Raw genomic sequence first — 23,186 nt, forward strand, 5'->3', positions numbered from 1 at the left:
GACAGTTATGCTGTTCATTGTGGATTGAAGTATATTTAAAAAGGTGGTGTGAGACTGAGGGATTAAATCAGAACTTACCTGCCTTCAAATCGATGTTTTAAAAAATCAAATAGTGCTTTTTGCATCATATCCGTAACCTGGAATTATACAGAAACATGGATTTTAACTAAAGACTTCCCTCTATAAAAAAGCAACCACTGTTCATAATTCTTTCTAAACAGCTTTTTACAGCTGGTGATCAAATGTCAAAGGAAACTCACCTCTAAGCCCTTCAGTGATGGTCCCATTAGAACCACTGGACGCATTGTAGGCACTACATCATACATGGCCACCTGCTCCCCCTGTAGCAACAAAGGAAGAATATCAACAAAACATATCTTGTGCTTTAATGGAGAGCTTAAATGTCTCCCTCTAAGTTTACGTTTACACTTCGAGCAATATATTTGTTAAAAAGCTTTTGTAAGGTTCATACCTAACACAGGCTTTGAAAAAGCTTGAAAGCCAAAAAAGAGAACTTTTTTTAAAATGGTTTCCATAATGCTTCCAAGCTTCTTCCTTTCTCCAAATGTTCTTTTTCTCCTCAGAGATTACATATAGAACTGCAGTTGCAGCTATTATCTAATGGTTTAATCATCTTTTCTTCACACAGGCTCTGTGTTTGCTGCAGGATGATGAACACAAGTTCTGCTGTGTTTTGTAATGTAATGTTGTCAGAGCCAAGTTTATTTTTGTTGTCCACACAGGACACAGGTGCAGAGCGGTTGCTCCTTTCACATCACTGTTAATGCACTAAAGTGTACCATTTTTGTATGAATATTAGACCAGAAGTTAAATGTTCCTTAACCAAAGGACATAACTAGCACAACAGTCAATTCATTTTAATAATTTTTCAAGCCAAAATTCCAAAAACATTTTGGTTCTCAACTCTAATTTATCCTGAATTAATTATATTTGTATTATATTTGTTTAAAAAAGAAAGATTGATTTAAAACCACTATAATTACAAGAAAATACTCTAAAACCTGTCATAAAGCAACAATAAATTAAATTAATTCCAGGTTCACAAAGCCAAAAAAGTATGTGCTGTTAAGTTTTCTCATGTTATTTAACAAATTAGAGAGAAAGGGTTTGATACATGCAACAATAGAAATGAGCCCAAACCAAGGCTTGTGCACATGTTGCATGCAGTACAAACATAGGCTGAACATCAAAGACAGAGAAATTGAATTCAATCACTTACCGGTTTCTTTTTCACCTGCTGATTGGCTGCTCATACAAAATTAAAAAAAGCAACAGTTCACTCACCAGTCATCTCAGATGAAAGCATGTATTTTACTTCCTAACACTCAAACCGACCTTGTGATGGAGGAGTATATTTCTTTGAATTCATATCTTGAGTTGCTTGAGATGCGGCTTTGCTGAAATTGGAAATTAATATTTTATTAGCTCAGTAGGATTCGATCGAATTTTACTGCTGCAGTCATGATGAAATGGAATATTGGCTACCTTGAGACAAAACTATGTAACATTTAGCTGGACTGAGATCTCTCATTTGAAACCAAAGCCAAAGTTTTCATATCAGTAAAATCAAATTAAAAGCTCAATTTCAAGTCTGTAATGTTTTTAACAGCACATGGGAGCACATGGCTTGAATTTACCATAACACAGCTGAATAACTGTGATATAGATATATAATATATGTCAATATAATACATATCTATATATATTATGAATAAAGTATGTTCTCATCTATTTCTATTCTATACAGTTAAGATGTGATGACTTTGCAGATTTCTTCCTGGTGGTAACTCCTCTATGCAGACCTTGGTATACTAAAAACCCTTTCATAGATCATTTCAGTCAAAATCCCAGTTTGAAAGCATTTTAATGCCTGATTTTTAGGCAACAGTTAGTTTAAATTTTCAAATCCTCAGTCATTTGCTCAGAAGGAGCTTGTGGTGGTTATCAAACAAGTCAGTGAGCTGGGCGAGTGTAGGCATAATGAGTAAGTGAAGTAGAGCCTAAATGCCTTCACAGTCCAATATTACTTATGTTAAAAACATTTGTATATATTTCTAGGTTCTTGAAACACAAAGTACCAAATCAACGTCAGCATACATAGAGCACTAGCTGCACATACTTAGCTAAGGCCTTGGCAGCCTTCCTCGCCTGGACCTCCCTTCTGATGAGAATAGTTTCCAAGCTGACCGGACTCGGGATGAAACCCACCACACCATCCTCTTTCACCGGCCGTCCAATCCACCACTCGTTGTTAAATTTCTGGACATTAAGAAGTAGATATACAAACACTGTGAATTAAAAAGCTTTTCACTAATGTGTCAAACATGTTTTAATCTAATGATGTCAATGACACACTTAACAACAATAATCTTATCATTTATATCAATGTTATCTTTTGTGCTTTGTATCCCCTTGCATTTAACACACATCCTAACATATCTCAGGCTTTATCTGCTGAGCAGGTGTGGCTTTAGTAACCTCCAAATGGATGCCAGACAGGAGCACAGTTTTAAAAATGAAAAGCTTTTAAAAAAAAGAAAAAGTTCTCATATTAATTAGATATATCAAGATCTAAGATCTCTCTTTGCAGCTTATTCTGCACCTAACTCACACCACCAGCTGCCCCTGCAACCAAGTGCTAGTAATGACACCACTTTGATGTAAATTTTACATGACATGTAATTTGTTTCAGACCTCTTTGACGTGCAGGAAGTCTCTTGCCTCAAAGGTGACGGCCTGGCCTGGTACAGGGACGTTGTCGTCGTCAGCTGGTGTGTAAGAGAAGTTGCAGCGTACGGCAAATGCCACAGGCTTGTACTGGGGACACAGAGCAGGTATTATAGTTATATAAAAACTTTGGACACCAGCACAACAGAACAGTCTGAAGAAGTAATCACCGTGTGTATGTCGAAGCAAAAAAGAGAGGATAAAAATTCTCTATCAATGGGGGAGAAATCTGTACACGTATGTCCATACGCAGTATGTTTGATGCATGTATTGTGTGTAAATGTCCTGAAATATGGGATGTATATCAATTATGGTTTTTCTTAACTTTTAGAAAAATATGAAACTACAAAAATATCTAGCCAAAAGAAAATTACTGTAAATATAACATTTATTAAGGATATTTAAAAACAATTTGTGGCCAAAAAAAATGATAAAATCATGCTCTGGATTAAATGATAAATATTTAAAAGTCAAACACAGGCCTATGTAGCAAAATAAGACAACTCAAAACTGCATGAAAAAACAGCTCATTTAGAATCAGTTGTTTGTGGCCAAGGCACAGATTTACAGACAGCTGTGGTCTCTGCAGTCCGTTCGGGAGGATCTGTTAGTCAGACTGTTTTAAAGTGAAGTGCCACGCATTTACAGCATTAGGTAAGGGACGTCATTAAATATGTGTGTTCGTTTGAAATTCTGTTTTCGCAGATACAATTTATGGTCATCAGGTCGGCAACAGTGGTCAGAATTACTGCTTTGATGTGCATAGAAAAACAACTGTTCATCCTGTTGCAGGTTAAAATTAAGACTTTTACTGAGGATTAAAGCAAATCTAAAAATAGGTGATCAGGAGATATGTTGAATGGACTGTAAATTCATTAATGCACGATGCAACATACACTATATGAAATTTCTGTCAAGTCATGTTGGATGAACAACACCATCTTATTGTATTTTAAAATAATTTTAAAGTACAATAGAATTGAATTTCCTCATATATAAGGTAACGGTTTACAATAGATAACTGTGTTTAACCCTCGTAATGTATAATCAGTGTATGAATATACCAACACCTGCTTTTATAACTAACAGCTATTCAAAAGTTATGCTAAAATTTGCCACATACGGAAAGGCACACAATCTGCCGTAGACATATATATGTATGCATGTTGAAGTAGGAGAAGCAGCGTCCTGATGAAAATAATGGAAACTGAATTTGCATCTGTTTCACTCACTAACTGGGACAGCACAGCCGTTGCTAAAGTTGTGGCAACACCTGTTCTTTTACCACTTTGAGAAATAAATACTGTCCACCATGAACAAGAACAAACCACCTGTTGTCTATTCGTCCACCCTGCACGTAAGCAGCCGTATGCACCCCCTCCCGACTAAATGCCTGTTGGTGCTGTATTCCTAACAGAGTTAAATGTCAGTGGTATGCCAAGCAACCTGCTAATTACTCCACTTTGGGAAGATGAGGCTGTGGGGTCAGCAGGGGACAAGCCGAGAAATCCGAGTATCTTCGCCTTAATTACACAGCACCAGCGGGAGCGCATGAAATCTGTGATGGAGGATTTAATTCAATATTCAACAGGACGTATCAGCAGGGGCTGCTTAACCGGCAAAGATAGGGGGAGTTTGAAACCACCCGTGAATAATCGTATAATGACCTTCACTCTTATTATGCCCACAGAAAAATGTATGTTCCACACTTTGTGTGTATGTGAGAATCAATGAACTGTGATAAACAAATCCTGAAAATCCTGGTTTTAGATTTAGCAGAAATGATACATTTTTTTTCAATAGATGTTTGCCAGATATTCACATGACTTACTCTATTACTGACAGTGGAACAGAACTTAAATACTAAAATTAAATTAGATAAAGTAAATGAATAAACTTTGGTTGGTTGTATGAACAGTTTTTACATAGCATAGCATATTTCTCAGGTTTGTTGGGTCAAATGTTGATGCATTCGATTTTTGATTCCTTCTGTGAGAAGATAACATTTTGCCTAATTATGAAGAAACACTGAGCTGAGGAATGACAAAATTCACTTGAACTGAATCAACACAAATTAATGTTCTTTAATATCATTCTTCTCTGGATTTTGAGCACATAAAGGAATGACGGGAGCAAAAAAAGACGACAAAGACTAACTTTAATAGTAGCATATTGCGCCACTAATTTAATGTCCTGATGTGTGTTTCCTGTCTTTGACGTACTTATGTCCTTGAGAACAGCTTATATTAAATATGGCCCTGCGCAGGCTGTGGTGGGTCAGATAATGATGCAACAGTGCAAAAGTACCTTGGCCTTCTCCAACTGCACCTGAGCGTTTCTTTCTTCAACAACGTCTGAGTCCTGACGCTCTCCCTGCAGGAGACAGAGTTACAACACAATGTTAAATCAGCACAACACTCAGCCACATGAATGCATAAAACTCTTAGGAAGTATCACCACACTTCACATCTATGTGATTGGTGATTCCGTCAGGGTAGACTTGTCAGTGTATTGCTTATTGATTAAGGCAAACTTACCCCTCAATTTAATTATTTTAGGTGGAATTAAACCAATTAAATTGTTAAGTCACGTCATGTACAGTTACATCATCACATTAGGGACGGACAAAGTGTCTCAATCAATGAAACTGCAATTGTAACATGGATACCTCAAGTGTTAAAAGCACTTAACTATAATACAACTCCACAAATATGTGACCTCTCCCCACCTGCATATCAACTTCTTTCACCACTCTAACAAGCCCCGTTTGTAACACCAACTTCTCCTAAGTTTTGAAATTTTCAGTCCAGATTGCACAAGTGATGTTTGTGAGGAAGTTCTATTCAGCCCACAAAAAAAGTGTCATAAAAGTGGACACTTAAAGGGACACTGTCCTTCAGCATCTTGGTGAGGTTAAGGCAATAAAAACATTCGGTTTTGGTCAGGAAAAATGATTGTGTTGCAAATTCAAAAACACAATTTTTCAAAAATAAAAAACAACCTCTATGTCCTGCAAACAACACAAAATGTGGTGCAGGCAAGTTACTTTTTGATTGTGAGGATGTGTTGCAGAAGATCCCTTCAGGGATGTTTGGGTTTATGTGCTGTGTGTCCCTGAGATTTGATTTTCCCCTCAAAGAGATGGTAATTAATGCCCTCTGCGTGACAGCCAGGAGGTGGCACAACCCCCAGTGTCAATCTGGCACTGAAGATACACACTACAGGCAGCCGCATAACTTCAGTTTGGTGCAGTTCAACAAAACAGTCCTTGGAGCATCAAGTCTCATCTCAAATTCAATGTTTCATGTTAAAATTATGTATAATGTTTATTTTAATTTAATTTACTTTAATTTTCTTTCTGTTTACTGAACAGCACATTCATAACATTACAATAAAATGCTTGCGAAGCAGCGTATTGACAAGACAAGCTGCACAAAAACAATGGAGGTTCAGTGTTTCATTCTTTGCTAGTTGGAACACTGGAAATTAGACAAAATGTTGCAAAATGTATCTAGATAGTGTTCATACTCTGAATGATGTGAGAAAAGTGCTGATCAAAAATCCCACTGACGAAAAAGCTGCTTTCTTACCAAGAAAACATTTAGGTAATCTGACTTCACGAGTCTTTGGCAACAAAAGGATATCAGGTGGTGTCAGTGGAGCATGGCAGAGTTGACTGCTCTGATCTGTGGCCGAGCCAGGACAACACAGCAAAGAACTGGATGTAATATAACAATCTGTTTTACTATCAAGGTTTTCTTCTAAGTTTTCCTCACATTTCGACTTCTGGCAACAAAGGCATGTTGAATGATGATACTGATTGTAACACCAAGCTCCTGTTTAAGGTTTTTAGAAAGACTGCATAGAAAAGATTAACAGTGGTATGAACCAGAGGAGAGGAGAAGCTTGCCGTGTTAGCTAAACTAAAGCATTTGTGCAAAGACTGGGAATTGGATTGTCTTTAGTGTCCACATTAAGGTAAACTCACAACAAACTTTCTTACCTGGAAAAATGTTCCCAGAAGAAAAATGTTGACGCTAAAGTCACTAAAGAGCAAAACTTCTAAATGTACTGCACCTGTTCTGAGACAGCATAACTGGCTTATGTTCATTCACGAGGCTAATAAGAATACACTCAGTGAATATGACTGACAGCTCAGACTGTGGTTCATGTTTAAACTGCAAAGTAGATAACTGTTTCCCTCTTGCTCTCCCTTCCTTTATGAGTGCACACTGCGCTGTCTGACAGTTGTGAGACACTGATGATGATGGATTAGTATCGACCAATAGTTATGATGGACTTAAAAAGACTTGATTATTTTGTATCATGATCTGATGAGGCAGAGATAAGGAAAATATGCCGGGGAGGTATAACTGAGGTTACTAAAAGGAAAATAAATGTAACAGGGAAGTGAAAAATTACGAATGAAAAAAGAAGAGACCCTGTTCTCAGACAGAACAAAAGCAAACTCAAAGTGGTGCTCCAAATTAAACAAAGACATTTCCACATGATGAAATAGTTTCAGAAAAGATTTGCACGTGCTCCCATGATCTTTTTAACCTCTTTCATTGACACACAAGCCAACGGACAAAGGCTCAAGGGAGATAAGAGAGAGATCAAGAGATTGTGATGAGATCAGTCAGAGGCTAAGATGAACACAGACATGCAGGCGCAGTTGCATCCGCTGTTTGTTAGGTTACAGGTAAAGTCTGCACAGTGGGTGCATCAGCTGTTCAGAGAGACACAGGCTGCATAAACCAACAGAAAGACAATTGAGTGGATAACAGGAATCTGAACACTCCTTAATTGAGATATATTGTGCTCAGCTTCAGCTTCATTGAAGCTTCTTTGAATAATATACATCTAAAAAATAAATCTTTATCTATTGTTTAGGGCCTTCAGTTCATCCTGTCTGAAAATCTGTTGTAGTGCCTCTTTTAAAATGCGTTTTTCCTTTGAAAATAAAATCTTGACAAAGAATGATGTTTTGTGAATGTATTATAAGATATAAAACTGAAAACTTTACATTTCCTTATGAAGATGGATCTTAACCTGAATCCTGAATAAACAATGCAGCAGTTTCTTTTACAAGAACATGGAAAGAAAACAAAGAAACTTGAAAATCCAAAGCAGGAAACCAATAGAAGAAAGACACAGATGAATTTAGAGGTTATAGAGTGATGGAAAAATTTTGACTGAAGGCCAAACAGCTTTCAAGATTAGTGGGAAAGCACTAATATACAAAAAATGTGGAGATGATGTCAAAACAGAGAATTAAACATGATGAGAATGGAATCAGAGAGGAGGAGGAAGTAAATCTCCTCAGGGCGCAATTATGCCCAGGCATGGTTTTTTTTGTTTACCCATGCCTGGTGTAGACATCTGTTCGCACAGCACCCGCCTCTCCTGCACGCCAATGTCACCCAGCCAACAGTACAAAACGCCCCCGCTGAAGTATTAAACAATGCTAAGCTACTGCAGGTTAAGCATGTCTTGCTTTGATGGACAACATAAAAGTGTCATTGAACTTAACAGAGCTTAACTTATTACACAAATACAAGATATCGCTGTACTATCTACAGTGTCTGTTACAGTTTAGTTATAGAAGCCTGAATGGATTTAACTACTTTCTTCTGGGTACCTGAAGCAGCTTCTTAAACAGCATGGTCGCTGAAGATTTCATATAAGTGACTACATTACAGTTTGAAACTCAGGCTTTTTCTAGTTGTATTTCATTGTCATCAGTTATTCTCATTATGAGATAAACTGACACTGAATATAATCATTGGTTGCACTCATTTTCACAGAGCATCTTCTGTACTCACAAAATAGAAGTATTTGAATGGATATGTCAGATGACACCAAAAGCCCAGATCCTTTTTTGAAATCTCTCTCTAGTCACTGCAAAAACTGTCCAACACAGCTTCTGCAAGTTTCATTTCCTGATTCCTTCTTTTAATCAAACTTTTTTTCTTTTATTGATCCCTCTATCTTTTCAGCCATTTTCTGCTCTCCGTCTCCCCACCGACCCATTACCGTGATTATATGCCTTAAAGAGTGGGCAAAGGAAGCTGAAGGACAAGCATAATGTGAACAAGTAAGCCAGGTTCTCTCGTGTGCTCCTTGAAGGTGACTCTATTGCTGCTCAAATGTGTTTACACAGCTCTTTCTCCACACGCCAAGGGAGTGCATTAAGAGAGAAGCCTCTGATTGGGGAGATGGACGCTGTCTCTAAATTGAAGTTATCAGAGCCATTGAGTCACCAGGAGCCAGCTGGCTGGCCTGGAGCACTGCGATTCGCCAGAGGACAAGCTGAACTGTGGACTGGGTGCCGATACAGCTCAGTTCCACATAAGAAATACTGCAAGTGGTCTTATTCATCACTGGATTTGGGTATTATTGCAGTACAGTAACTTATATTTCTTTGTCTGTTTTCATCTGGTATGAACATCAGACTCTAAAGTCTGCAGACAGGAAGTTAAGCAACCAGGAGAAAAGTGAATTCACTTTGACCTATGATTCAAAATCCAGCTTAATATTTGGTCTACTTAAATAGGACACATGCAGCACCAGCCCACATGACAACTGCCTGCAAGCCCTGCTTCACAATTCACATGAATGTTAGAGATGTGTGCAAAAAAGACTGTCTTCCTCCCAAAAAAATGCCAAAGTAGTTAAAAGGATCAATCAAAACATGTCCATCTTAAAGTTTCTAAATCACATTGACATGCTTAAAATTAATTACGCAAAATCAACCTCTGAAAGAAAAAACACATGAGAAAAACCACGAGATGTGTCGAAACGGTCTGACATGGCTGTAATGCAAAGTATATTTTTCCTTACCATGATCCTTTTCTAACCCCAACCAAGAAGTTTTGATTTCTATAGCTGCCCCAATTAAAACTTTACTTGCACAATCTGCAGTGGAGATTTATACAAAGAAATTAACTATTTGTTGCACACACACATATCTTACATTGGCCCCTTCCTTCTTTAAGCACACACAGCAACATAAATACTCTACAAGGGCTGTTTTTTTGTGTAACACTTTTGTCAACTAGTGACTTCTGCTAGTGACTTGGACTTTTTTCCAAAATATTTAGCATTTTTTTTACTTGACCAATCACAGTGTTTTTTTGCAGCTATGGACTGCAAGCCACAATCACCTATTCACACACTCAGACGACTGCTCTTCCTCCTGAGCTACAGCTGCCACAATATATATATATTTTTAAAAAATATGACTGCCACGGATGGGTAAAAAAAACAAGCATGGTTAGGAGTAACATACACTTTTTCTACAACGTGACTTTTCCCTTTCATGTGCAGTTGCTCTCACGACCACAATCTCTCATTCAACCTTTTTCCATCGATCATTGTGTAGAAAAATAATCTATATCATAAGATCTTATCCAGAGTCAGACATATGTGGATATCTTTTAAAACCTAGCTTTTTCCAGTTGTGGTTTGGTCTTTCGTCCACGTGCAAATTCAGTTTCACAGCAGCTTTTGGACAACATCAAGCACGAAAGCCTGCAGTTCACCTCCTGATTGGATCTTATTGATCAGTGTGTATGTGTTAATCTCAGTATGCAGACAGTATAATACCATGATGACTAATGTGATTCATGGTCAAATTCCACTAAAAAAGTCTGACTGATGCTGTAAAAACAAGATTTTTTAATTAAATAATTTCAACTACTCAAGTGGCATCTGATATAAAGCTGTAATACACATGAATCACAGCTTATCTTGCCACTGTATTAGAAATGACCAGCATCCTCTACCCATCTGAATTTTTCTTATCAAATGTCTATAAGAGTAAACAGTTTATGGTTTTATCTCTAAAGATAATATTCCTGCTGCACTCTTACTTCACAAATGGGGAGATGTTTCCATAGCAACATCTGAGAGAAATTCACAACCTAAGCATAAATGACTCCCACTGGTGAAAACACTTATCTCTTTTTACATCATAAGAGACCTACTCAGGCCTACAAATGAGGAAAAAATACTCCTCCTCTTGTGCATCCCTTGAATGCACAAGAGATCCACTACATCCTCACAGACTAATTCAAAGATTGAGAAGTACACTAAAAGACTGTTGGACCCTAAAAGAGCTGTTGAATTGATAGCTTTATACATAAATGTCATAATTGGGTCAGCTTAGAAATGCTGTTGGAACCTGATACCATGAGGTTGTTTGTTAATATATGTTATCATTGTCTCACTGACTCACTGATCCCTTTTCTGACTGAGAATTATGCAATATTTATTTGACTCTAAGGCCCCAACTATGGCTAAGAAATATCTTAAAGGGAGGCAGAGCAGAATATTCTTTAAAAAAACAATTCAAGTTCAGACCACCATCTCCCTGCATGTTCTTTGTGTAGACATTTGTGCTTCAAAACACGTTAAGGCTCTTTTCACATACAATCCTAAAGTGCACAGTCCCACAGGGTTTTGCAAGGATGCGTTCATTTGTATTTCAGATTGTAACTGCTGTCAAGCAGTCGTTGAAGTCTGACAATGCCTATGATGACAAGTCGCTCTGCATTATAAGGCAGTGTAAAGCCTTGAACCAAAAGGCAAAGAATACACCTGATCTTTGTACTGTTTGCAGTGGTTGAATTGCCTTTGGTCAAAATCAGTTCCACTCCATGTCTGATAAACCTTTCAAGCAAATCTGTCCATTTTGAGTAATACAGCTTGCCACCAGAGCAACAATTAAACTAAACGTATTATGCATCACAAGACCTCTTCCAGTATATGAAAAAAAGTTACAATTGACAACAAAAGTCTTCCCCAATGACTTAAATGTACTGTAAAAAGCTAGATAAATTAAATTCAACTCTTTGAGATGGAGTAACAATGCCAATTACAATAGTGAAGTGACCAAAACAAAGGACAAAGGCTGCATACTGTAGTGTCTAAAGCCCGTCTACCACTTGGCAAAATTCAGTGAGGCATCACACCGCCAAGCTTTCTAACCTTAACTGAGCCGAGTATTGATAAATCCATGGTGCTGTCCATGGTGCTGAAGAAGCAGAAGTTTTTTTTAATTGCAGCTTTTTCTCTCAGTCCTGCCCGCCCATCAATTTTGTCTTTGATCTAATATATTTTCTAAGCTATTTAGTACTCAGTTCTATACCACGCTGTGCAAGTGATATACATAACCAACAATAGAAACCTTTGTGCTGAAAGTTTCTACAATTTAATCACAGCAGTTTATTAATGTCCACATCCGGTAAAAGAACGAACCAACACAAAAAGTCTTTTGAGCCAAACTATGGTTAAATCAAATCAAAACTACTGATTTGATGAATCCTAATCAGTGTACTGTCATATACCTGTCATGCCTGTGTCATCTATGTGCATTTTTTGGCGAAGTCAGTTACAGGTTTGCCCAAAATTTATGGGAGAAAGCCAGAGGTAAACAGATAGCCTGCCTCCACTCTCCATTCCCTTGAATGTGACCATCCAGCAAATGAGCAAGATTAATATTTCTGCTGCCTTCTGCCCCAAAATAATTCCTCCCAAATTCTAACATACACTGGTTTCCAATAGTGCTATGCTTTCAATTTTGGACAACAGCTATTATTTTAATTAGAAACTAATGTATGTTACACAGGGTTTTCTCTAGTTTATGACACTGAGTCATCTTGTATGAGCAAGTAGAAAATGTTCATGAGAAAAGATAAATAAATCTAATACCTCTTCTTATATCTCAAGAAATTGTTGGATCTGCAGACTGATGTTCTACAAAATCCGTGCTAATGAATAAGTGGTGATGCATCAAAAAGGACAAAAACACAGCCAGTTCCCAGACACTATGCAGTGCTACTACTCAGCTGTTTGTGAACTCAAATATTTTCCTGTATTGGCTCTTTCTGCAGCTGAGGAATATTGGAAATTTATCTGATTACAACAATCCTTCTACAGTTCATCTGTCGTTCATTTACTTTGATGAGTTATACTGTACACTGAGATGATTCCTTTGTTTCTTGGTCATTATCAGCCTGTTTTTCATGCATTCACCCATTTGCATGCAGTGTGTGCTCCAATCCACTTTTCTTCAAGCACGGTCTAATCAGCTGCTTTGCATCATCTGTCTGAACGATACTGGCTCCATGCCTTCTGCCTGATGCTACCATGGGGCAGCTAAGGCAAGCTGGCACTGCCACCTTTACTTTGGCACCGGTCTCCGTCTGCAGAGTTTAAAGCAGCATCACAACCCTTTAGCTCTTCAATTATAGATCGAAAGAGGCATTAAATCTGTACAGCACTAAATGTAAATGATCTTGTACTGTATGTTAATATGACTTTTATCATTATTACTGATGCTGCCAGTTTGAGTTAATGGGGGAAATAACATAAATGACCGTTCAATGACCAGCATCCTCTTATACTACACTTGCTCCACCTCCCACTTTCCCATACAGTTATTGCTAACAATAATAACTTTGGCAAGGGTACCAGTCCAGAGTAACTAGTGATTTTTTAAATAACGGTTCCTTGATTTCAGACAGAAAGAGACAAAAGCAGACCTTTCATTTCTAGTGAAACATTTTAGAGATCTTAAATATTTACTTTGATGCTTCATAGTTGCATAGTGCTTCATAGTGTATATTATGCTGCATATTGTTGGGATTTGTGAATAAACAATAGTCTGAAAAACAATGTACACTAATTTCTGGCTCAGTGAAGTAAAGCAAATGCTGAAGTTCCTTAAACTTGCATTCTTTCTAATTGCTAACAAGTGGTGACTTCTCTAGTTATAAGAGGAAATCTGATACAAGTGAATGGAAAGCTTACTCTACTTTGTTTATACACACTTATATACATACATGTATGTTCAAAAGAAGAACGTCAGTGCAGTACTCATAAATACACCTACAGTATATCAAGTCAAAATGACTGCCATGAAAAACGTCTACAGGTTAACTTTTACTGCAGTCCAAGCACTCTTGATATTGCACATGTTAGAACCATCATGACAATGCATTTATTAAATAATATGCAGCCCAATTGAACATGTCTGTTAGCTTCCATTCAAAATGCTTCCACTAATCTCATGAAATAATAACATCAATAAATCTTCATTTGTATAATGTGATTGGATCTTTTTACTCTTTAAGATCAGTATACTGGTAATCCCTTTAAAGGTCCATAATTAATTAATTCATAGGACTCAAAGATTTGTATCTGGAGATCATTACTACCTTCATTCACATGTCTGGGAGGCAATGGAAGTGATTGACTTTGATAATGGAAGTGATTGCATTGAGTTTTATCTACCATTTAACTCAAGTTACTGTTTGATAAGTTAACTGTTTGAATGACAGCCAAGCTATCATCATTTGTTCTCTAAAGACAGTTACGGTCCTAATTTTTAAATCAGTTTTTTGCTCACTGTAATTCTTGCTTGTTCTTCAGTTAATTGCAACAGATTCTCAAAGAATTCTGAATTCCATTTTGTCATTATCTACATTTTTATTTCAACATTTTTACAAATTGTTTCCAAATTGTTTTTGTTTGTGTAAATACAGTTTCTGTGTAATTGTGGTAGTAATGTTTACAATGCACTCCAAAGCTGGTAACATGTAATCCAGTTGATATGAACGAATGCAAACTGTTAACAAAGCTAGCTAGTTTGTGCTAGCATTTGCCAATAACTTAGCGCTCCTTCCTCCTTTACCAGCTATTGCTGCTTTCAAAGGGAACTTGTGAGTTTACGAATACAACATAAAATTTTATGTACATAAATTGTACCAGAAGCCATTAGATCTCCACTAAAGATGATATAAAAATTGACTCAAGCTCTGAACACAGCAAAAGTCCATTGGAAGCCACTATGTGATCAGTTCAGGCTGCAAAGACCATAATGGTGATGACAAAATACTGAAGTCCTTAAAATGGTAGACATTGAACCAGGTATTGACTAAACACTGTATTTGGTACTTTACATCATCCCAGATAACAACTACGGCTGAGGTTGTTTCATTGTTAACCTTTCCAAGTTGAAAGAAGCAGGACAGACACTCACCACTGTCAACAGTAGCTTAGATGTCTAACAATCTGCATGTCATTTTTCATGGAATGTAAAAGAAAATTGTAATTAAATCTAAAGTAAAGGGGATATAAAGGGAAGATCAATGTTCAAAATGCAAAAACTCTCATGTCAAATTGCAGTAGTTTCTCTAAATAATGATTTGTTGCGGATACTCTGAGAGTGCATTATCATTTTGCTCCAAATTGGTTCGAGCGGCTTGTTGTGCCTTTCTATGGTTTCCAAAGAATGACTGTATAACACAGGGGGACTTTCCAATCCCTCTTTAATTAATTTTGCCATTTCTACCCTACTTGTAAAGTAATGACAAAAGCAAAGTAATTTACTTTATTGTCACCTAACCGTTTCTTCATCATTTTTCTGTTCAAAACTATTTATTGATCAAAAGGAAAAGGATATTTGGTATATGCCTTAAACAAATCAGAGAATCAGCATCAGAGACTGGGTTGAAAAAAAAACTCATCATGAGGAAGGCAGTGTGTGTCTGGATCTTTCTTTTTCCCCTGGGTAATGATTGTCTCTGAGTAAGGAGATTAAGATAGCATGCGTCAATCCAGGATTTAGAGACAGGGAGACCAATACAAACTCATCACAGACAGCCAAACGCTGCTGCTTAGACTGGATGTGCTCAAGACCAAGCTCCATCATCAGACAGAGATACAAGCGCTGCATTAATTGTATCAATATGAGTTAATTCCTCACTTGCCTGGCTCCTGTAATAGATACATTTCATCTATAGAAGTCTCTTGGCCCTGCACAGCATTATGACGCAACATGATTAGTATTAGTAAAAGGAGGGGTGCGTGTGAATGTGTGAGAACGAGGATGACAAAAATTATTTTGCTTGCCCTTCCTGTTATCATTTCTCACTTATTTCACAATTAAGACACCACTATCGCTGGAGCTGGAAATGCCTATAGTTCAGGTGGAGTTAAAGTACAGAAAAGTACTGCTATGTTAAACATAAAAAAAGACTTATGGATGTAAACTGATGAAGGAAAAAATGCTGAACATAGTTATGTAAATGGATGCGTTTCTAATGACAGAGGAAATAGATCTGACAAGAGACCATCCAGAACTTTCAGGACAGCTTAGAAATCTTAAAAGTCCACTTCCTGCTTGGGAGTAGAGCAGGAATGTAATGCCCTAGTAACAACTACTAAGAGGCTTTTCCTATTCTAGGCAACAAGCAGTGAGCTATCACTCTGCAATCCAAGACAGTAGGTCATCCAGAGAGTGTGAGGTCTCTACTTGCCAAGTGTCTGCCTCTGATCTCCTATCATAACATTTTTGCACAGCTACTGCTGTTCTGAATCTATTTCAAGAATTATTTGACCCAGCCTGAGACCCAGACAGAGTAAAATTCTAGAAACTATGAACAGGTGCAGTCTTAATATTTTCAAGTCACATAAGCCTGGTGCCACTTCCAACCCGGCAGATTGTGATGATTACTGTGGAGCATGTAGGACTGAAATTACAGCTAAACCAATTTTCTTTTACTCGTAATAAACATTGTAATTTAGGTGCCCAAGCCTCATCTAAAAGTGACTGAGAGCAATAGTAAAAGAAGAACAAAATAACTAAAACAACAGTCTTATAATCTCAAACCACTGCATCCAAGGTTGAACAGAAAGATGTAGTCACCTTAACATAATAAATTAAGTTGTAGACTACCTACAAGTTTGATATTTTAGCCTTTGGCCTTTGTCATTTTGAATTAGTTTTTAAAATCGAATTTAAAAAAAAAAATAAAAATCTTGTATCTTCCTGGTGATCATAAATTAGCTGCTTCTAGAAACTTAGACGTGAAAACACAAACGTGCACTAAAGACAAAATTTTTTGGTCACCTTCCAGCTGTGGATTAAGTTATGAACATTGTTTGATTAGTTCATTCTCATGGTGACCTTATCCTAGCTGCCAACAATTCAGCATGCATATGTCAGCGCAACATAAGCAAACCGGCGGGGAAGTCAGGGTCACCAGCAGGGAATTGGTATATCTGCTAATCCCAGCTGTCTCTTGTAAAAGTTATATAGTTGTAACAATCTCAGTATGAGATGGTTAACTTGACCCTTCACTATACCGAGCATTAATCTGCTGGCTTCCAGGTTGTGTTGTAGTTATGTGGTGGTGCCACATTTAATTTTCTCTCTTCACAAAATGTAATATTTTTTTGTTGTTGTCATTATTCTTATGTAGTTTAAGCAGACGGCCCAAGTTCGGCAAATTTTGCCATCCAGGGAAGAAGCATTTCCATGATGACGGCAGAACAATTAGCTGGCTATTTGCTAGTTCAAGGCTAATATGTTTAAGAGCTATTCATAGCGTTCCAGTATAGAGAATGGGATCGCTTTTGCTCACGTTGTATACTCAATCCCACTAAAATTCACTAAAATTTGATTTTAGACCTGTCCTAAAAATATTGAACACAAAATAACAAGATTAACAACCCAACTCCATAATTCAGTAAAATACAGTTCTCTGCCATTTAAAATGTTTCTAAAAAATTTCTGTCTAACACATAACACGTTTCCATGAATTAGCTTTACACAGACTCTAAACCAAACTCCTGAATTGAGGAAAACTTATATTAGCACACTTGAGGTCAGAAATGCATTAGAAACATGTCAACTGAAGCATGAAAATCAAGTGAAAAGGAGGGTCATTTTCCTGTAAATGTTTTAGCCAACCACGACGGAGGATTAATTCACTGCTGGCCATTCGCAGGTAATGCAAGACACTTCCACACTACCATAATTTTCAACTGCACATCATCTTGTTGACATTGTAACATTTAATAAGTGTTATTTGTACACATTCTGGTCCTTCATATGGCCCAGTTGGTACTTACTCTGCCTTCTAGCAGGCAACAATTTGCCTTCAAGTAGGCAACAACTTGCTTTCTAGCGCCATCATGAAAGATTTACTTGAATGAGCCACACAAACCTCATTAGATAAAGGAGGCAGGTTGGATGTCGCAAGTACACACAGTGATCTCAATGTAAGGGACTTCAGTTCAAGACCCCAATACAACCTTTCTTTCATTCATGCACTTTTTTTTTTCGTTTTTGTTTTACTCACTGTTTACGCTTCACAATTACATGGTTGGGTTTAAGCATTAAAACTGCTTGGCTGGAGTTAGAAACCAACACTATTTGGTTAAGATTAAGAAAATATCATGGTTTGGCCCAAAGTGCATTCTTTCACAAAGCTGCTGTGATGTTAAATCCACCATGTAGACAACATGGCACATCAAAACAACCATTCACATGCTTGTCTTAAACAGAAAGACTGCACTGTGTGTATTCCTACAGAATAGTCATGATAACATCCAGAGTGGTGGTCATTTTACACTCTACATTCAGCCTTTATCAGTGCAGTTTCATACTATAAAGAGTAAAAGGCATATTGTTCCACAGCATTAAGAGAAAAGACAAACAAAAGTAAAAGTTTTAATTTTTTTCACCTCCAGTATCATTACAATCCTACATCTGCCTTTCAAAATTAGAACATTTCTACACACACTTGCTTAGAAACTGTAAAATCCCTGCATTTTCCTTTTCACACTGTAATATTTTCCATGTTTTGCAACATCTGGAACTGTAAAAAATATATAATTTTTGACAACTATTGCATATTCAAAATTCAAAATAAGGACCTTGCTGTGGGTGGATGGTGGCATTAGACCACAGACCGACCAAGACTTTACTGTCTGTCTGTCATGGTTGGTGAGGGTTTGGGATTAAAAAAACAATACGAGGTCACAAGTGGGAATCAGATTGCACCTGTACAGAAATGACAAGCAGTGGAAAATGTTTTCATCTCACAACTTCTCTGCCCTCATTGTGACACTGCTACATTTCAGACATGGGGAGACTGGGCTGTATTTTACACAGTCTTGGTTGATAAAAGAGAGTACTTCAAATACGTAGTGGCTCATGTGGGTAAGGGGTTTTGAAACCATTGCTTATTCAGCCAAACATTTAGTCAGTACAATGTTTGGCTTTAGTCCTGTTTATGGCTGCCCAGGTGATGTCCTCAAATTTCTGCTTTCCTTTGGCTCCACCAACACCTGAGTGAAATACTTGTCTTTCCCTGCCTATTTGTGCATGAGCTGTTCCCTACCTTTGTCTGTCTTCCGTTCAAAACAGGAAGAATGAGGCAGAACAATGAAACTGCAGGCCTTAAAAAAAAACTGTGACATTAAGCTAAATGAGTCTAATATATGGAGTTAGTTTGCTGCTTTAGAGACTCTTCTAAATGTGAAACATCTGCCCATAGCACAAAAATGGTTTTCAGATATCCCAAGTCATTGCTTGCTTTTAGTCACACAAGAGAAAATATTGGCAAATTGTCAGTGAAATTATATATAATTTAACAAATATAAGCAGACAGGCATGGCCAAAAATAAAAAATTTTCTTAATCTCAGTTCACATGATCAAAATAAATGGTGGCTGAATGTATATTTCTCTAACTTATCTTTGTGGATGAAGATTTCTGTGTATTAGTCTTTACAGATTGTTGTAACACAGTGATGTGTACTGTTAAATAACAGGCGAAAGGCAATACCTGAACTGAGGAGGAAATCAGTCACTTCATGTGGCTCAGATATTGGTGTTCTGGCTGTTAGTGAATCCTTTTTTTTCCCAGCAAATGATGAGAATTTCACAAGGTATGTTACTTGAAAACAATGATATAACAGGCATAAGTTTGTTTCAGCAAATCATACAGAATGGATTGCACAGCAATCCAACTACACCGGTTGCTGTTATAATGTTGCACGTATCACCAACGGGGTGAAAACTGTATAACCTGGTTTACCTGAGGTGAATTAAATTTCAATATTAGACACAGTTCACTGCAAGTCTGCGTGCTATATGTGAGAGAAAAATCAAGAAAAGAGATTAAATCCATCTGATCTTCACAGGCTGTTAGTTATGCAACCCTCTCTGAAGCCTGTTATTCAGCTGGACACATTTCATGATGCAAGCATGTGGATATGAGTCTCTATCTGTCCGGGGCGTTGCGACTGCTATAGTGAGAGCAGTGATGTGGAAAGGCCTCACACAAGGATTATCGCCCAATGCAACAGATGGTGTGTTTGCCGACGCTTCCTGTTCAACACACAAACACACACACATACATGACAAACAAAAGAATATTAAACATGTTTACCTTCTTTTTGGGCGGCATGGTTAAAGGATTCCAATTGCGTTATCCCACGGTTAACCAGCTAAAATTACCGTTCACCTGGTTCCAGTGATTGAGGCATGGACAGGCATGCCATGAGACTGCTTTTATTTCAAAGGGTGTCAGGTGGATAAATCCGTGAATGCTCTTTAACGCAAAAGAAACTTGAGCGTCGATTTGTGCGTAAAAGGCGAGATATTTCTGGAGGAGTCGCGACGCGCGGGACAGCACCGGAGACAGGATGAGTTGCGCTAAGAGTTCCACTCAAGACTGCACTCCGCGTTAAGTGTAGTTACCCTTTCCCGACTCGCATGGGTATTAAAGGCTTATTTCTCGGTAGGGCATCTGTTGCTCCGCACACCGCTCAATCTGACCTCAAGCACCGACCACACCAACAGCGTGTCCAACCCGCCTGCGAGGTTCACGAGTCCCAAATGATGCAAAGTGGGGGAAGTCTCATTTACTTAGTTGACCAGATTCCGTTCTCAGCGCGCGTCATGGCTCAATGATGTGTTTGTACATCTACACAATTTCCCTGAGGTTTGGCTGCAGATATGGGAGTATTTTGGCCTGGCTCCAGAACAGAAAGGTGGAATTAAAAAGCCAGCACATAATGCCTTTGTACGCCTGATTTACAGCGCAGAACCACAATTAAAAAGAGCGTTCATCACCCAAAGAGCATAATTATGAGATTTCCTCACCAAACTTGGATCAGTGTCATTATGTCACCACTAAAAATGCACCAAATATCATCATACATGGAGGCTGCTTCTTGTATCCTGAGCTTTCCCCCACACTGATTACATGTGGTGAGATATTCCACGAATGCATGAAATATCAAATGATCGTGTTTTCTGAGACGATTAAAGACTTTATTTTTCTGTGAAATACTGGGTAATTTTGATTCCTCTTTTCTGTAAAATAATCTTGTATAATCCTTCAGATGTGACAGTTTTTATATCTACTCTTCTTTCAGTAGATATCGTTATTATTTTTTGGAGATTTATATTCCTTGCATTAATCAAGAGAAAACAGTTTTGTACTAAATGTATTAACTAAATGTTAAATGTTATCCTGTCAAGTCTATGGCATCCTCTAATATATCACATGCGCCTACAAAAGTGCACACAATGTGCCCGTGTGAAAAATGTGCAATTCAAACTTCAGTTAGGGCATCTTATGTGGCAAACCAAAAAGTTGGCACACATCAAATGGGAGAAAACAGGTTTTTTGTAAAGTAGGTGGACTGACCTGCTGCTCACATAGTTCTCAACGCTCAGAGGAGACGTCGTGCACAAGCAGTTCTCACTTTGTGTTGCTCATGGCCATTTTGCTGACAATTATTGCATTTACTATTTAAGTGAAGCTTTCAATTAGATTCAATTCTTTTTCTTTTTTTCTTGGTTGCTATGTTGTAGTTTTCCTCCCTCAAATAAAAATGAAACAATTTGGCTGCTTCCTCCACCATTGTTTAAAGGTAAGTAATGCAGCATTAGCTATTCGTCACTATCCTCTGTAACCTGAACAACCAGATCAGCTGGGGATATCAGCAGATGGGTGATACGACGCGGTACAGAAATCTCAAGGGAGAGAGCTTTGGGAGGTAGGGGACACAGATGAGAGTGTTACATAACTGAGAATGGCAGAGGAAATGCAGGGCTGTAGTCAGCTGGGCCAGCCTGTGACCTCTGGGCCAGACACACATCTGGACCTACAGTACGCACAGCTGCATGCTCGCAAACACAGACTACAGGCAGACACTGTACATGTCCTGATCAGTGGCTCTACTGTGAAACAGACGTCACCAATCAGTGCCCGGACCACTGAAGGCATGTCAGCTGGGACAGAAAATATAAGGAGTAAAAGTTTCCTTATGTCCCAACGTTTAAAACGATACCCAGGACAGAGCAGATAATACTCTAGTCAACCCACTCCTGGGCATACACAAAAGCTTCAACAGAGAGGCCAGGCATACAGACTAAAAGAAAGTATAAATTAGACGGATGTATTTTTAAACTTTTTGTCCCACCCGCCTTTTGAAGTAGTTTTCATTCGGTCAATGTTTAGAGACATTTTGAGACTCTCTGTAGTTAATATCAGCCATTATAGACCTTTTGTGGTTGTTTTGACTCCCTTTGTAGTCTATTTGCGTCACAGAGTCTCTGTCGTAGTTTTTAGTCTTCTCTACTCATTGGGACCCTGAGCCTTTGCCTCACAGGCCACTCTCTAATCCTTCCATAATCTGCTCCATGGCCCCTCAAATCACTTCCAGCAACACAAATGACAGCAACATATAAACAGACTTGACTGTGAAGTTGCTACATAAAGCAGTCTGACCCTTTCTATTCAAAGGTGCTCCTACATTATTAACAAAGGGCCGAAGGGAAAACCTTATGCAACATGGACAACAAGAGATTCTCAATTTTCCGACTCCCAAACATCATAAGCCAGTAGCCTAAGTCTATTCTTTGGATTCATTTAAATGTTTTATTCACAAGAAAAACAAACAACAACTAATTACCATGGGCTGACATTCTCCAAAAAAAAATAAAAATAAACTAAAGGTGTATAATAAAAGTATGAAATGTCAAACTAGCTAAAACTCCAAAGAATAAATTTGTCACGCTACACACACATAATTCAATCAACAAGAATGCTGGACAGACTAAGTTGGGAAGAGGAGAGTCCACAGTAGCTGAAAGAAGATGGCAAATTAAGACCTCACCCTTAGAGACTGAGACCTATCTCAGCAATAAATAATAAAAATACTGTGGTCCTGGCAGGAAATCAACAAACAAACAAAGACGATAAAATAAGAAGCAAAAATACTGAGGTGGGTTTGTGGCAATGGGTAAACTAAGACGAGGTGAGCAAAGCAACACGTACAGGAAGAAAATTGAAACAGGCTGTGCAGGGCAACAAAGGCTTACTGAGGAGTCAGAGGAAAACTCATTTTCAAATAAAGTTAACTAGAATGCCAGACGCAGATATCCAAAAGATTACATGCACACTTTAACAAAGAAACAAAACAAAACTGTGAAATATGACGTGATCCTCATCACAGAATCAAGTTTCTGTGTTATTCTTGATTTCCAAATTGTTCTGTCTTCTTCAACAAGTTGTCAAAACAATAAATGTAATCTGGTCATAGAAATCAGGTGACAAAACCTAAAAAC

General features: G+C 37.9%; 1 protein-coding gene across 3 annotated transcripts in view; it reads right to left on the bottom strand.

Annotated features, from left to right (window-relative positions):
- The window catches only part of cacnb2b (calcium channel, voltage-dependent, beta 2b), a 39,519-nt gene that overhangs the window by 6,247 nt on the left and 10,086 nt on the right, over positions 1 to 23,186 (bottom strand). For 2 of the 3 annotated variants that reach the window (XM_072364280.1, XM_072364282.1), the window contains exons 2-8: positions 5,056 to 5,121; positions 2,716 to 2,838; positions 2,141 to 2,280; positions 1,357 to 1,418; positions 1,241 to 1,266; positions 261 to 341; positions 79 to 137 (exon numbers count right to left, since the gene is read on the bottom strand). In XM_072364280.1, the coding sequence (XP_072220381.1) occupies positions 79 to 137; positions 261 to 341; positions 1,241 to 1,266; positions 1,357 to 1,418; positions 2,141 to 2,280; positions 2,716 to 2,838; positions 5,056 to 5,121 (557 nt within the window). Of the gene's footprint in view, positions 1 to 78; positions 138 to 260; positions 342 to 1,240; positions 1,267 to 1,356; positions 1,419 to 2,140; positions 2,281 to 2,715; positions 2,839 to 5,055; positions 5,122 to 19,995; positions 20,517 to 23,186 lie in introns of those variants that run through there. The other variant, XM_072364281.1, reaches the window with a different exon arrangement.

The sequence above is a fragment of the Leuresthes tenuis genome, unplaced genomic scaffold, assembly GCF_036924035.1.
Source record: "Leuresthes tenuis unplaced genomic scaffold, fLeuTen1.0.hap1 SCAF_14, whole genome shotgun sequence".
Taxonomy (NCBI): domain Eukaryota; kingdom Metazoa; phylum Chordata; class Actinopteri; order Atheriniformes; family Atherinopsidae; genus Leuresthes; species Leuresthes tenuis.